At 41.4% G+C, this 17033-nt stretch overlaps 1 protein-coding gene across 1 annotated transcript in view; it reads right to left on the bottom strand.

Moving 5' to 3' along the window:
* Positions 1 to 260: 260 nt before the first annotated feature.
* LOC137637630 (uncharacterized) overlaps positions 261 to 17033 on the bottom strand; it is a 23656-nt gene continuing 6883 nt past the window's right edge. Inside the window, exons 2-5 of the mRNA XM_068369780.1 lie at positions 14853 to 15871; positions 12099 to 12243; positions 4162 to 4329; positions 261 to 2154 (exon numbers count right to left, since the gene is read on the bottom strand). Of these exons, the coding sequence (XP_068225881.1) occupies positions 1953 to 2154; positions 4162 to 4329; positions 12099 to 12243; positions 14853 to 15870 (1533 nt within the window). The 5' untranslated portion in view covers position 15871 and the 3' untranslated portion in view covers positions 261 to 1952. The remainder of the gene's footprint in view (positions 2155 to 4161; positions 4330 to 12098; positions 12244 to 14852; positions 15872 to 17033) is intronic.

Here is a 17033-nt window from a genome sequence, read left to right as displayed (position 1 = left end):
CATTTACTTAATGAAAGTTACTAACAAAAAAAAATTATTCACAAAAATACAGTGCAATTACTTAATGAAAGTTACTAACAAAAAAAAATTATTCACAAAAATACAGTGCAATTACTTAATGAAAGTTACTAACAAAAAAAAATTATTCACAAAAATACAGTGCAATTACTTAATGAAAGTTACTAACAAACAAAATTTATTCACAAAAATACAGTGCAATTACTTGATGAAAGTTACTAACAAACAAAACATTCATTCACAAAAATACAGTGCAATTACTTAATGAAAGTTACTAAACAAACAAAACATTTATTCACAAAAATATAATACAATTACTTAATGAAAATTACAAAGAATCCTTGAAATTCTAATGGTTGAAAAATAGCTGAAATTTCATAAGCATTTTTATTACGCCAAGAAATTATATGCATTTCTATTACGCCAAGAAATTATATGCATTTTTATTACGCAAAGAAATACCATTTAAATTCTAGATGTACTCACACTTGTATTTACTTACTCCTCTTAAATCTAAATCCAAACAGGAATAATAAAATGGGATTGTGACCTATCCATGTGGGATTTAAAATCAGGAATAAGAGTATGGATGGTTTCCTCACTTTAACCTAGCATTTACTGGTTCAACTCCCATACGGAAAACTAAATTTTTTTCATATACTCCCTGTTTGGATTGAATATTTACAGGAGTATGTATGTCCAAAGGAGTGGGTAAGTCAAGAAGATAAAGTGCCTTTGTTAGCTTAGCTCTAGGATGTCTTAAAGCTTAGACTCCAACTCAACCTTTGAAAATTCTGACTTCTCAGATTTGGTATTGTATACATAACAGTGGTAACTACCCTTCGACACACCCAGGGGCGTAGATAGAGGTTTGGAGGCCTGGGGGACTGCGCAAGTAAACAGGTCCCTGTATAAATAATATACTAGTAACTACCCTTCGACACAACCAGGGGCATAGATAGAGGTTTGGGGGCCTGGGGGACTGCGCAAGTAAACAGGTCCCTGTATGCATAATATACTGCTAACTACCCTTCGACACAACCAGGGGCGTAACTAGAGTTTGGAAGCCTGGGAGACTGCGCAAGTAAACAGATCCCTGTATACATAATATACTAGTAACTACCCTTCGACACAACCAGGGACATAGCTAAAGGTTTGGAGGCCCTGGGGACTGCGTTTAGTAAACAGGTCCCCGTCCCCCTTATTCTTGTAATAATTGAAGAGTTGGTGGTAATTCTAAACGTATAAATACTTTCATTTGCTAACCCTGCTTTAGAGGCCAATGGAGCATTTTCAAAAATACCCCAACCCCGGTCCCCCTTTAGGTACGCCACAGGAAACAATTATAATGCCCTAAAAATCTAAATTAATCAATCTTCATTCTACACTAATATATTTACACTACATACACTGTATGACAGTCAGAATTATGCATGCTCCTGTCAACCTAAATACTCAACTGTGGAGAATGAATTTTTTTCCAATATTTAGCACCAATCTCACTAGAAGCAACTGCAGTTCAACTACTTACTCATCCTAGTGCCAATAACTGTGATTTTAATCCAGACCCTCAAGGCTGTGGATACTGTGAGTTGACTTGTTAAATGCAAATTTTATATCCTATTGATATACAAATTAATGCTACAATACAATAATTACAAACTAATACAACAATGCCCTTTCTGTACACAAATGCTTCAACCTCAAAACCATTGTTTGTGAGTACTTGGATAACCACAAGATATCAACAGGTCCTCAACAAACCAATACCTTGACCAGAGAACACAAACATATTGAAAATATAAATGTACATATAAATATAAATAGGTTTGAAGCCTCAATTCCAAAGAAATAATAATGGATCTACTCAGCTACAAACAAACAATTTGTAAATGGTAACCAACCTAAGAGAAGGAAAACAAGACGATCAATGATCAATTTTGGTTAGAATCCGCTAGAATTAATAGTTTTTCCGTCATACTGTTAAAGATGGACCTTAGTTGGCTTATTTCTACTAATGTGTCTAAGGAACAGGACTGGCGGTTGCTGTTGGCGCAGGTGACGTCATTGTTTCCCTGTGCGCTGTCAATAAGCTTGCTTATAGTAGGGTCTCCGTAGTAATAGCTTATCCAACCTCTAGTGGAAGAAAAAAATATATTGAATATAGAAAAGGGAAACTGATCATTTTAAACAAGTAAAAAAAATGTATTAAATACGAGTAAATAGAAAACTTATTGTCTTAATGCTTTCTTTTGTGATATTAAGCATCAAAGACTATGAAAGTTTTAATACACACAAAATCTGTATCTTCAAGAGTTTCTTTCAACTTCATGCAAGGACTTGCAAGATAAGGTTATAAAAATTAATAATTATTCAATTAATGTCATCAATTAGAAGTTCTAATGACATTTTAGTCTGTATTAAGTTGAAAATAATAGAATTTTAGTAATAAATTTGTTATTTCTATACTTCTTTGTCCCCTTAGCCAACTAAACGGTTGTTACCCCCAAGAAATTAAAATATTCCCGTCTATTCCTTCAAGAGGCTAAGCATCTTGCCCACCAAAGCAACATTTGATGAACAATGGTGACTCAAAGTAAGGTTTGTCCTTAACTACATTCATCAGTCTCGAAGTCGTAATATCCTGTCCTCATATCTCAATAGTCAGTGGGGAGGAGGATTGGAATGTATATGAACATCAGATGAGTATATAAATAAGTTTTACATTTACTTTACGTAAAGGCGGTTTTCCTGGTCCTATCACACATGGAAACCCTGTGCCCTAAAGATTTGTTTGTTGTATATATTCCATTTTTTCTAGGATCCTCAACTTATAGTTCATATTGCTGACTCACACACTCACTTGAGAGTGGGTCATGAAGGGAAGATGGAGGAAATTTAAAGTCCTTAAGAGACTCATTCACAAACCAGACTCGCCTCTTAATCTAGTACCAAGATACCAAACTGTTATAACTAAGGTTATAACCTGATGCTCAAGATTGATACATAATACCTCTAAGAATACTTAATTTCATCCATTTATAAAACTAAAGGAAACACAACTTTGATTAAAACACACCGTCTGCATCTATTAAGGTACTTAGAACCCAGTAATCTTGAGAGGAGAACTAGGATTCTTCAAGATAATGTCCAGCCAATACCCACTGGTACCCCCTAAGCAAGATGCTCACAGAATTTTAGAAATATAACTGCACTTATAATTTCATGCACTTTAACCTTCAAATTTCTCTGACTTGGAACTAACTCCTTGTGAGCCTCTATGACCAATATTTCAATCAGAAATAGATATACATTTGGACAAAGGACAATTTGACAACCTGTCACCTAACCCTACAACATAAATTAGGAACAATATCCCTAATGTCTTCAGTTTTGCCCAAGTAATACTTAGCAGCCTTCAGCCGACTAAGAAATCTGTTCTGTGATGCAGTCGTAACTCTTTTTTCAAATCTGTAATTTGAACAATTTGTGGTTAACCTTCTATCTTAAAATTAATCTTATCTTTGAAAGCAGGCAAAAATGATAAGACATATTATGTTTTCAAAAATCTTAACTTACAAGAATGAGTTTGCAGTTCACTAATGTGTTTAGCTGATGCTAATGCCGAAAGAAAGAGATTTTTAGCGCTTAAGATCTTTAATATAAAGAATTTCCATGGGTTCCCAATTTGAACCTTTAAAAAATGTAATATTACATTTAGATTCCAGAAAATTCCTCTAACTACTGGAAGTTTTCAATAATAAAGGACAAATATACATGCAATAACAGTAACAAATGAACCTAACTCTAAATGCTTCAATACAATATGAAGCAAGGAACTAAAAACAACCCTTATTAGCTGAAATGGATAGCTTCTTCCAAGAAAAAAAAGTTTTGTTAAGGATAGTTAAGCTTCATAATGGTGATCTTGTCAAATTATCGTATGTACTATTGAAGTAAGTACTCTTAAAATCACGTTACTTTGAATTTTACCTTAGTGGGCAAGAGCAGTGGCCTCTTGAAGGGCAGAAAGGGAAATTTTTAATTTTTTAAGTTGATGTCGCTACTGAGTTGGCTTTAGGGACAAAGCAATATGAACATTAGGAGAGGCTCTTAAATCAAATATATCTTGACCAAACTTACGTCATCATATCTGAGAGTTTCAGAGACTTCAGTGGCCTATACTGAAGCTGCTGGCAAAGGAATTCCTTGACACAGGAATGGTCCCCCTGACGGTGTAGTTTAAGAACCGCTGCCAAGTCCCCTGGGACATCAAGGTTGTCTTTGACGTCTCTTGTGGCCCTTTTGAATCTGGTCATGGAAAAAAGGACATTATTCAATATAAGATGAATTAGCTTAAATTGTTTCAATCTGAATCATTATCAACTGAATTTAGGTATTCAAATAAAGATAAAATTTCATTATGGAAAGTTAAACAAACACCCGTGAAGATATTTATGAATGAAATATTAATATACAAAATTCTTATAGTAGTAACATGGTATATCAAAATGGATAAGGAATATGTTATTTTTATTAATAAAATAAATTTTTGAATATACTTACCCGGTGATTATATAAGCTGCAGCTCTGCTGCCCGACAGAAAAACTCTACGTTCAAAATACGCCAGCGATCGCTATGCAGGTAGGGGGTGTACATCAACAGCGCCATCTGTCGAGCAGGTACTTAGTACTCCATGTAAACACAGAATCAATTTTCTCCTCGGTCCACTGGGTCTCTATTGGGGAGGAAGGGAGGGTCCTTTAATATATAATCACCGGGTAAGTATATTCAAAAATTTATTTTATTAATAAAAATAACATTTTTCAATATTAAACTTAGCCGTTGATTAATAAGCTGATTCACACCCAGGGGGGTGGGTAGAGACCAGCATTACTTGTTTACATTATTATGAGCTAAGTATTTTGTATTTCATTTTAGCAGTTATTCAAAATAACAAACATAAAATAAATAAGTACCTGGTAAGGAAGTCGACTTGAACAATTACTCTGCCTTTTTAAGTACGTCTTCCTTACTGAGCCTCGCGATCCTCTTAGGATGCTGAGCGACTCCTAGGAGCTGAAGTATCAAGGGTTGCAACCCATACTAAAGGACCTCATCAAAACCTCTAATCTAGGCGCTTCTCAAGAAAAGAATTTGACCACCCGCCAAATCAACCAGGATGCGAAAGGCTTCTTAGCCTTCCGGACAACCCAAAAACAACAATAAAAAACATTTCAAGAGAAAGATTAAAAAGGTTATGGAATTAGGGGAATGTAGTGGTTGAGCCCTCACCCACTACTGCACTCGCTGCTACGAATGGTCCCAGGGTGTAGCAGTTCTCGTAAAGAGACTGGACATCTTTAAGATAAAAAGACGCGAACACTGACTTGCTTCTCCAATAGGTTGCGTCCATTATACTCTGCAGAGATCTATTTTGTTTAAAGGCCACTGAAGTTGCAACAGCTCTAACTTCATGTGTCCTTACCTTCAGCAAAGCATGGTCTTCCTCATTCAGATGGGAATGAGCTTCTCGTATCAACAGTCTGATATAATAGGAAACTGCATTCTTTGACATAGGTAAAGAAGGTTTCTTAATAGCACACCATAAAGCTTCTGACTGTCCTCGTAACGGTTTAGTTCGTCTTAAATAGAACTTAAGAGCTCTAACAGGGCATAAGACTCTTTCTAGTTCATTTCCAACCAAATTAGAAAGGCTTGGAATATCGAACGATTTCGGCCAAGGACGAGAAGGTAGTTCATTTTTGGCTAGAAAACCAAGCTGTAAAGAACATGTAGCCGTTTCAGATGAAAATCCGATGTTCCTGCTGAAGGCGTGTATCTCACTGACTCTTTTAGCTGTTGCTAAGCAGACGAGGAAAAGAGTCTTTAAAGTGAGATCTTTAAAGGAGGCTGATTGTAGTGGCTCGAACCTTTCTGACATAAGGAATCTTAGTACCACGTCTAAATTCCAACCTGGTGTGGCCAAACGACGCTCCTTCGAGGTCTCAAAAGACTTAAGGAGGTCCTGTAGATCTTTGTTGTTAGAAAGATCTAAGCCTCTGTGACGGAAGACTGCTGCCAACATGCTTCTGTAACCTTTGATCGTGGGAGCTGAAAGAGATCTTTCCTTCCTCAGGTATAATAGGAAGTCAGCTATTTGGGTTACAGAGGTACTGGTTGAGGATACTGATACCGACTTGCACCAGTTTCGGAAGACTTCCCACTTCGACTGGTAGACTCTAAGAGTGGATGTCCTCCTTGCTCTAGCAATCGCCCTGGCTGCCTCCTTCGAAAAGCCTCTAGCTCTCGAGAGTCTTTCGATAGTCTGAAGGCAGTCAGACGAAGAGCGTGGAGGCTTGGGTGTACCTTCTTTACGTGTGGCTGACGTAGAAGGTCCACTCTTAGAGGAAGAGTTCTGGGAACGTCCACCAGCCATTGAAGTACCTCGGTGAACCATTCTCTCGCGGGCCAGAGGGGAGCAACTAACGTCAACCTTGTCCCTTCGTGAGAGGCGAACTTCTGCAGTACCTTGTTGACAATCTTGAACGGGGGGAATGCATAAAGGTCTAGGTGGGACCAATCCAGTAGAAAAGCATCTATATGAACTGCTGCTGGGTCCGGGATTGGCGAGCAATAAATTGGGAGCCTCTTGGTCATCGAGGTTGCAAAGAGATCTATGGTAGGTTGGCCCCATGTGGCCCATAGTCTTTTGCACACATTCTTGTGTAGGGTCCATTCTGTTGGGATGATTTGACCCTTCCGGCTGAGGCAGTCCGCCATGACATTCATGTTGCCTTGAATGAACCTCGTTACTAGAGAAAGGTTTAGATCTCTTGACCAGGTGAGGAGGTCCCTTGCGATCTCGTACAACGTCATAGAATGGGTCCCTCCTTGCTTGGAGATGTACGCCAAGGCCGTGGTGTTGTCTGAGTTCACCTCCACCACCTTGCCTAGAAGGAGGGACTTGAAGCTTTTCAAGGCCAGATGAACTGCCAGTAGCTCCTTGCAGTTGATATGTAACGTTCTTTGATTCGAGTTCCAAGTTCCCGAGCATTCCCGACCGTCTAATGTCGCACCCCAGCCCGTGTCCGATGCGTCCGAGAAGAGAACGTGGTTGGGGGTCTGAACAGCCAGGGGCAGACCCTCTCTGAGGTAGATGTTGTCCTTCCACCAAGTCAGTGATGACTTCATCTTCTCGGAAATGGGGATCGAGACCGCTTCTAGCGTCTTGTCCTTTCTCCAGTGAACAGCTAGGTGAAATTGAAGGGGACGGAGGTGCAGTCTCCCTAACGCAATGAACTGGTCCAGGGATGAAAGCGTCCCTATCAGACTCATCCACTGTCTGACTGAACATCGGTCCTTCTTTAGCATGTTCTGGATGCATCCTTGGGCTTGACTTGTTCTGGGGGTCGACGGAAAAGCCCGAAAAGCTTGACTGTGAATCTCCATCCCTAAGTACACTATAGTTTGGGATGGGACCAGTTGGGACTTTTCCATATTGACCAGGAGACCCAATTCCTTGGTCAGATCTAGAGTCCACTTTAGATTCTCCAGACAGCGACGACTGGAAGAAGCTCTTAGAAGCCAGTCGTCCAAATAGAGGGAGGCTCTGATGTCCGCTAAATGCAGGAATTTGGCAATATTCCTCATCAGTTTCGTAAAGACAAGAGGCGCCGTGCTTAGGCCAAAGCACAGGGCTTGAAATTGGTAGACAACCTTCCCGTAAACGAACCTTAGAAAAGGTTGGGAATCTGGGTGGATGGGGACGTGAAAGTAAGCGTCCTTTAGGTCTAAAGAGACCATCCAGTCTTCCTTCCTGACCGCTGCTAGAACAGACTTTGTCGTCTCCATGGCGAACGTCTGCTTTGTGACAAAGACATTCAGAGCACTGACGTCTAGCACCGGCCTCCACCCTCCTGTCTTCTTTACCACTAAGAAGAGACGGATGTAGAAGCCCGGGGATTGATGGTCCCGGACTTTGACTACCGCTCCCTTTTCTAGTAAGAGAGACACCTCTTGCTTCAAAGCTAGTCTCTTGTCCTCCTCTCTGTACCTGGGAGAGAGGTCGATGGGAGACGTTGCTAGAGGGGGTTTGCGTACAAACGGGATCTTGTACCCTTCTCTGAGCAACTTCACAGATTGTGCATCTGCGCCCCTGTTCTCCCAGGACTGCCAGTAGTTCTTGAGTCTGGCTCCCACTGCTGTCTGAAGAAGGTGGCAGTCAGACTCTGCCTTTAAAGGACTTGGTACCTTTCTTCTTAATCCCACGTCTCCCTTCGGCACGAGCACCTCCTCTGCTGGAGGCTCTGCCACGAAAGGGCGGAATAAATCTGGACGCTGGAGTGTCCATCCTGGGTCTAGACACGGTAGGCAAAGGGGTGGCTTTGCGGGCAGATGACGCAACCAGGTCATGCGTGTCTTTTTGAATCAAGGAGGCAGCAATCTCCTTTATCAACTCCTCTGGGAAAAGGCACTTTGAGAGAGGAGCAAACATAAGTTCCGATCTCTGACATTGTGTTACTCCAGCTGACAAGAAGGAGCAAAGGTTTTCCCGTTTCTTGAGGACCCCGGAAACGAACGAAGCCGCAAGCTCACTGGAACCGTCCCGTATGGCCTTGTCCATGTAGGACATAATGAGCATGGAAGTTTCCTTGTCAGAAGGGGAGGTCTTCCTGCTCAACGCTCCCAAACACCAATCCAAAAAGTTAAAAACCTCGAAGGCTCTGAACACTCCTTTCATCAGATGGTCTAAGTCTGAAGGAGTCCAACAAATCTTGGAGCGTCTCATGGCTAGCCTGCGGGGAGAGTCTACTAGACTTGAGAAGTCGCCCTGGGCAGAGGCAGGAACTCCCAAGCAGAGAACTTCTCCCGTGGCATACCAGACGCTCGATCTGGAAGTGAGTTTCGCAGGGGGAAACAAGAATGCTGTCTTCCCAAGGTGCTTTTTGGACTGCATCCATTCTCCCAACACTCTTAAAGCTCTCTTAGACAAGCGGGCGAGGACGAGCTTCGTAAAGGCAGGCGCGGATGACTGCGTGCCTAACGCGAACTCAGATGGAGGAGAGCGTGGGGCTGCAGAAACAAACTGATCAGGATACATCTCCCTGAACAGTGCAAGAACTTTCCTAAAGTCCAAGGAGGGAGGCGTGGTCTTGGGTTCGTCGATGTCCGTATGCGGGTCGTCAAAGTGTGCAGCGTCGTCATCATCAGAGAGTCCATCGTCTGAATACTGAGGAGGAAGCGGCAAAGGAGTAGGAATTGGCTGGTCAGCTGAGTCCGGCAGCACGGGTGCATGCGTGACTGCACTGGACGCAACGTCATGGAACTGTTGCCCAGTCTGTGAGCTGGCAACAACCATAGCAGCGCAGGGGCGCAAAGCATCTACTCCTGACTGTCTAGTCTGCTGTGGGCGAGTAGTGGTAACCACACTGGGTTGCGGAGGTTGACGCACCGCGTCAAAACAAAACAACTTAGGTTGTTGTTGTAACTTGCGAACGTCAACGGAAGGTTCCGTGCGTCGCTGAACGTCAACATGCGGCTGGCAGGGTACACTGGAGCGCATGGGTGGCGGGACTCTCATAGCTGGAGTGCGGGAGAAGGTAGCCTCAGCGTCCACTGGACGCACAACCGTGGGTGGTTGTAGGCTAACGGGTGGTGCAGCGTCAACCTTCTCCGCACGAAAGTCCTGCATTAATGACGTTAACTGCGTCTGCATGGTTTGCAGCAAAGACCACTTAGGGTCTACAGTAGCAGGTGCGGCAACAGACGGTGTTACTGCCTGCTGCGGTACCGCTTTGCCTCTCTTAGGAGGTGTGCAGTCATCGGAAGACTGCAGCGAGTCCGAACTGACCCAGTGGCTACAACTGGGCCGTTGGACTTGCGCGGAAGGGACCGACTTGCGTTTAAGAGGCCGTGAGACCTTGGTCCATTGTTTCTTTCGAGAAACCTCTTCCGCAGACGAGGAATAAATGGGCTCTCTCGTCTTCTTGTGGGTGGGGCGATCTTGGTAAGATACGTCCGAAACCACGGAGGGAACGTCTGTCCGCTGATTAAAGCCTGTCAAACCCTTTGGTCGTACGACATTGCTTCTCCCCTGGGCTTGGGAGCTTGCAAGAGGTCCCGGACTGGGAGGACGACAGGCACGAACAGACGAACCCTCAAGCGCAACACTAACACTTTCCACAACACTACCACTCACTTTGTCACTACCCACTGCACTCTTACACTTCAACTCCTTGACGTCTGCCATGAGTTGGTTACGGTCACTCGCCAATGACTCGACTCTCTCACCCAGAGTCTGGATGGCACGCATCATATCTGCCATCGAAGGTTGTTGAGTGCTAGAAGGGGGATCAGGAGCAACCACTACAGGGGAAGGAATAGGTTGTGGGGCATGAGGAGAGGAAATATCAACGGAGCGAGATGAACTTCTCCTGACTCTATCTCTCTCTAGCCTACGTGAATATTTCAGGAATTCGAGAAAATTGAATTCCGAAAGCCCAACGCATTCCTCACATCGATCTTCCAATTGACAGGTTTTATCCCGACAATTGGAACAAACGGTGTGCGGATCGATAGAGGCCTTCGGAAGACGCCTTGAACAGTCCCTAGCACTACACTTTCTGTATTTAGGGACTTGAGAAGGGTCAGCCATCTTGAATTAGTCAAAGGGGAATTCAAAATCTATCCAAAGTCGTCAACAAATAATCCAAAATCAATAAAAGAATGCAAGGATGTATTGAAGATAACCTCTGCAAAGCGAAAGCTAATAACTAGAAATGTGTACTTCACCAAAATCTGTGAAAACCAATCCAGTAAGCAACAGCGAATTTAGTAGGTCTTGCCGGTGGCACGACAGAGAAAATTGGTTCTGTGTTTACATGGAGTACTAAGTACCTGCTCGACAGATGGCGCTGTTGATGTACACCCCCTACCTGCATAGCGATCGCTGGCGTATTTTGAACGTAGAGTTTTTCTGTCGGGCAGCAGAGCTGCAGCTTATATAATCACCGGCTAAGTTTAATATTGAAAATAGAAGATTTAAGTTATAATTATTCAATAATAAGTAAGTAAAACTTTATATGGGTAAGGAAACTGATAACAAAAATCTTCAAAACCAGGACAAGGCAGTGATATTAAGGAACTCGGATACAGTTCAATGTAAAAAATAATAAGTTCTGGAGAAACCTATGCAACAAGGGAAACAAAAATATATAAATGAAACTAAAACACGAAAAATTGTCCTTCATGAGTGGCCTTTAAACCTTTAAATCTCTTACTGCAAAGATTAGTTATCTAAATAGAATACACGCAGGAACGGATATCCCAAAGGGGACCTCACTTGCCCCACATATCTATTAAAAAGTATATTTCTTTAATCAATCCCCAAGAAAACCTACCTGTTGGGTGACAAGAAGAGATAAGATACGGAATGAGGTAATTAGGGGTACCACAGGAGTTAGAGAACTATCAGATAAGATCCAAGAAAGTAGACTGGGGTGGTATGGTCATGTCATGAGAAGAGATGAACAGTATATTGGGAGGAGAGTGATGGAAATGGAGGTACAGGGAACGAGAAGGAGAGGGATACCAAAGCAAAGGTGGGTGGACTGTATCAAGGATGATCTTCGATCAAAGGGATTAACCGGTGATGAGGTGTGGGACAGAGTTATTATTATCATTATTATTATTATTATTATTACTAGCCATGCTAACACCCTAGTTGGAAAAGCAAGATGCTATAAGTCCAAGGGCCCCAACAGGAAAAATAGTCCAGTGAGGAAAGGAAATAAGGAAATAAATAAATGATGAGAATAAATTAGTTATATATCACTCTAAAAACAGTAACAGCATCAAAACAGATATGTCCTATATAAACTATTAACAACGTCAAAAACAGATATGTCCTATATAAACTATAAAAAGACTCATGTCAGCCTGGAACATAAAAACATTTGCTCCAATTTTGAACTTTTGAAGTTCTACTGAAGTTAGATGGAGAAAGCTGGCCAGAAACATCGACTCCACATAGAAGTGGGAAAAGATGTAGACAAAGATGAAGAAGAAGAAAACCTACTTGGTACCATCAAGACTGGAAGAGGAGATCCAATGATGAATTTTCGTCAGTGTCTCGGGAAGGTCCGAAAAAGCTAGGTCCCCACTTAGGGAACGTTCTCCCTTCACTGCTATGATCTCGTAGACGGCTCGAAGTAAGTATGCAGCTGTTGAAATGAATTGCAATGTTATTATTATCATTATTATCATTTAGCTTAAAATAAGAAGATATCAAATAAGCGATTACAGAAACACTCTTTAAAGAGCTGCTAATATCTAGAAGAATTCATTGATATACTGTACTGAGTTATTTCATATTGTCATAACTAAACATGACTTTATATCTTTACCTGCTGTCTATAAATCACACACACACATACATACATACATACATACATACATAATAATATATATATATATATATATATATATATATATATATATATATATATATATACACACATTTATATATATATATAAAGCGCAAGGTACGTGAGGCAAAGAGGGCAGCTGACCTGAGGTGGGGTCAGGGACTGGGTCAGTCATATGAAGAGAATAAGAAGAAGTTTTGGAAAGAAGTGAAGAGAGTAAGGAAGGCCGGCGCAAGAATTGAAGAGACAGTGAAAGATGGAAATGGAAGGTTGTTAAAAGGAGAGGAGGCAAGGAAAAGGTGGGCGGAATATTTTGAAAGTTTGCTGAATGTTGAGGATGATAGGGAGGCAGATATAATTGCTGTTCCAGGTGTTGAGGTGCCAGTGATGGGAGATGAGAATGAGAGAGAGATTACAATAGAGGAAGTGAGGAGAGCACTAGATGAAACGAGAGTAGGAAAAGCATCTGGTATGGATGGTGTGAAAGCTGAGATGTTGAAGGAAGGGGGTGTGACTGTACTTGAATGGTTGGTGAGATTGTTTAATGTGTGTTTTGTGTTGTCAATGGTACCAGTAGATTGGGTCTGTGCATGTATTGTACCACTATATAAGGGTAAGGGAGATGTGCATGAGTGTTGTAATTCAAGAGGTATTAGTTTGTTGAGTGTAGTTGGAAAAGTGTATGGTAGAGTACTGATTAATAGGATTAAGGATAAAACAGAAAATGCAATCTTGGAAGTACAGGGTGGTTTTAGAAGAGGTAGGGGTTGTATGAATCAGATTTTTACAGTTAGGCAGATATGCGAGAAATATTTAGCAAAAGGTAAGGAGGTGTATGTTGCGTTTATGGATCTGGAGAAAGCATATGATAGAGTTGATAGGGAAGCAATGTGGAATGTGATGAGGTTATATGGAGTTGGTGGAAGGTTGTTGCAAGCAGTGAAAAGTTTCTACAAAGGTAGTAAAGCATGTGTTAGAATAGGAAATGAAGTGAGCGATTGGTTTCCGGTGAGAGTGGGGCTGAGACAGGGATGTGTGATGTCGCCGTGGTTGTTTAACTTGTATGTTGATGGAGTGGTGAGAGAGGTGAATGCTCGAGTGCTTGGACGAGGATTAAAATTGGTAGGCGAGAATGATCATGAATGGGAGGTAAATCAGTTGTTGTTTGCGGATGATACGGTACTGGTAGCAGACACAGAAGAGAAGCTTGACCGACTAGTGACAGAATTTGGAAGGGTGTGTGAGAAAAGGAAGTTGAGAGTTAATGTGGGTAAGAGTAAGGTTATGAGATGTACGAGAAGTGAAGGTGGTGCAAGGTTGAATGTCATGTTGAATGGAGAGTTACTTGAGGAGGTGGATCAGTTTAAGTACTTGGGGTCTGTTGTTGCAGCAAATGGTGGAGTGGAAGCAGATGTACGTCAGAGTCAATGAAGGTTGCAAAGTGTTGGGGGCAGTTAAGGGAGTAGTAAAAAATAGAGGGTTGGGCATGAATGTAAAGAGAGTTCTATATGAGAAAGTGATTGTACCAACTGTGATGTATGGATCGGAGTTGTGGGGAATGAAAGTGATGGAGAGACAGAAATTGAATGTGTTTGAGATGAAGTGTCTGAGGAGTATGGCTGGTGTATCTCGAGTTGATAGGGTTAGGAACGAAGTGGTGAGGGAGAGAACGGGTGTAAGAAATGAGTTAGCGGCTAGAGTGGATATGAATGTGTTGAGGTGGTTTGGCCATGTTGAGAGAATGGAAAATGGCTGTCTGCTAAAGAAGGTGATGAATGCAAGAGTTGATGGGAGAAGTACAAGAGGAAGGCCAAGGTTTGGGTGGATAAATGGTGTGAAGAAAGCTCTGGGTGATAGGAGGATAGATGTGAGAGAGGCAAGAGAGCGTGCTAGAAATAGGAATGAATGGCGAGCGATTGTGACGCAGTTCCGGTAGGCCCTGCTGCTTCCTCCGGTGCCTTAGATGACCGCGGAGGTAGCAGCAGTAGGGGACTCAGCAGTATGAAGCTTCATCTGTGGTGGAAATGTGGGAGGTTGGGCTGTGGCACCCTAGCAGTACCAGCTGAACTCGGCTGAGTCCCTGGTTAGGCTGGAGGAACGTAGAGAGTAGAGGTCCCCTTTTTTTGTTTTTGTTTCTTGTTGATGTTGGCTACCCCCCAAAATTGGGGGAAGTGCCTATGGTATATGTATGATGTATATATATGTATACATTTATATATATGTGTGTACGTGTGTGAGTGTGTAAATATGCATAAACTACACCCAACTAAACAAAAGCAGTGTACCGTGCAAAACAGAGAAATAAATAGCTCTTTATCACCAGATAATTTTGTACTCTTACAAAAAAAAAAAAGCAACTTGACACCCTGAAACGAATAAAAAAAAAAAAAGGAGTAATTTCTCACCAAGTGTCAAAAGAGCAATGACAGTAACAGGATCTAGGGTCAGGGCAGAACTCCTCTGCTCAGCCCCTACGAGAACGGAAGCCATGTGATCCAAAAAGTCCCTCTCGGTCCTAGCCGTCAGTCCCACGGTGCGAAGGCCCTCCAACATCGGCACGTCCAGAAGAACATCGAGGATGGAAGATGCTGAGGAAGTTTCGTTGGATGTAGGATGCGAAGTTGATGGTGGAGTGGAGGATGATGATGTTAAACTGGCCTTCTTGGAATGATAAAGGCCCTTCATGAAGGACATGGTTGATAGGACGTTTTCTATGCTCTTCACAACGTGTAGGATTTTCTTGCTGGAGTCATTGGCCGTCCCGTGGTCTTCACTATCTTGGGATTTTGAGGGATTTCTGTTATTAGGAATTGAATTAATTCTCAAATTCTCATCTTCTTCGGTTTCGACGTCAGCCAGGGCACTAAATATGTCGTCTCTCCTCCTCGTATTGTTTCGATTGAAAGTGAAAGTATCTAAATTGAAAACTGACTTCTCAGGTTCCATAACTTCAAACCTCTGTCGAATACTAACAGGTCCAGTAGCCAGTTTCTGTTGATCTGGTAAGATCGAAGGCCCTTGTCTAGCTCCTCCTTCAGGGATCAAAGGCCCCAGTCTAGCTCCTCCTTCAGGGATCAAAGGCCCCAGCCGTGTTCCTGCCGAGATCGAAGTCAGGTAATCGACGTCTTGGTTGCCAGGGTTTTCTGTCTTGACTGTATCGCGGATAAAATCGCCATCTAAATCGCGGATAAAATCGCCCTCTAAACCGCGGATAACATCGCTATCTACATCGCGGATAGCATCCGCCGTTTGGGTAGTGTATAAGGCCTTGACCTCAGATGACGGTTGCAGGTCGAATATCGTTTCTCCAAAGGCTTCTCTCAAAGGACTGAAGGCTTGGTAGAATGGGTGGGTCGCCGATGAATCGCCTGAAACCTCCAGTGACATAACTGCCATCGTCAGTAATTTCAGTGGCCACGACATTCTGTGGGTATAACAAATAAATTGACATTAATGCATTGCTAAGATAATTATATCACAATACAATTGTAAAATTATTAATTCACTTGCAATTAGCTAATTATAGAATACTATCTAAGCGAACGGTCAAAAATGACTGCTAAATATTTAGATAGATATACAAACACACGCACACATATTCAACCATTCACACTCCTATCCCTTTCTTAACTACAACACGGTAGTTGGGGTTTCCGAGTGTATCTCTTGAAGTAACCCCTCTCCCCATGGTATGACCACTTCCTCTTCCCCTACACGAGGAACAGAGAGAGACCGAGTAGTTACACGTCTGGCAGTGTTGCTCAGCATGACTATATATATATATATATATATATATATATATATATATATATATATATATATATATATTATATATATACACACACACACACACACATATATATATATATATATATATATATATATATATATATATATATATATATGTGAGAGAGAGAGAGAGAGAGAGAGACTTGCTCTTTACTATCTAAGGGAGATTGTTTTTAATTGTTACATGTATTTATGTTGACTCTTAGCTTCTTTAAATGAGCTGAACGGCTTCCCCGGCTCCAGCACCGAGCCATATGGATAAAATTTTGTACTTTCATTTTTAGCATCTTAATCTGGAAAATATTAATTCACATATTTAAACCAACACTTTGTAAAAACTTGGAAAAAAACTAAGCCATTACTATGTAGTTAGGTAACCTATGTCCTTTACTTTACGAAACTAGATTTCTTTAGTTTTAAGAAACTAAAAAGTCTTTTACTTTTACGAAACTAGATATCTTTAGTTTTAAGAAACTAAAGAGTCTTTTACTTTTACAAAACTAAAGAGTCCTTTAATTTAACGAAACTAAAAAGTCCTTTACTTTTAAGACTCTTGTGTCCTTTACCTTTTTACGAAACTAAAGAGTTCTTTGCTTTTACAAAAATAAAGAGTCCTTTGCTTTTACAAAAATAAAGAGTCCTTTACTTTTAAATAACTAGGGTCCTTTACTTTTGTTAAACTAGAGTCCTTTAGCCTTTACTTTTAAGTAACAAGAGTCCTTTACTTTACACTAGTAAAGAGTCATTTACTTTTACAAAACTAAAGAGTTCTTTACTTTTAAGAAACTACAGTCTTC

The sequence above is a fragment of the Palaemon carinicauda genome, unplaced genomic scaffold (assembly GCF_036898095.1).
Source record: "Palaemon carinicauda isolate YSFRI2023 unplaced genomic scaffold, ASM3689809v2 scaffold899, whole genome shotgun sequence".
Taxonomy (NCBI): Eukaryota; Metazoa; Arthropoda; class Malacostraca; order Decapoda; family Palaemonidae; genus Palaemon; species Palaemon carinicauda.
This window is presented reverse-complemented; position numbering and strand designations above follow the sequence as displayed.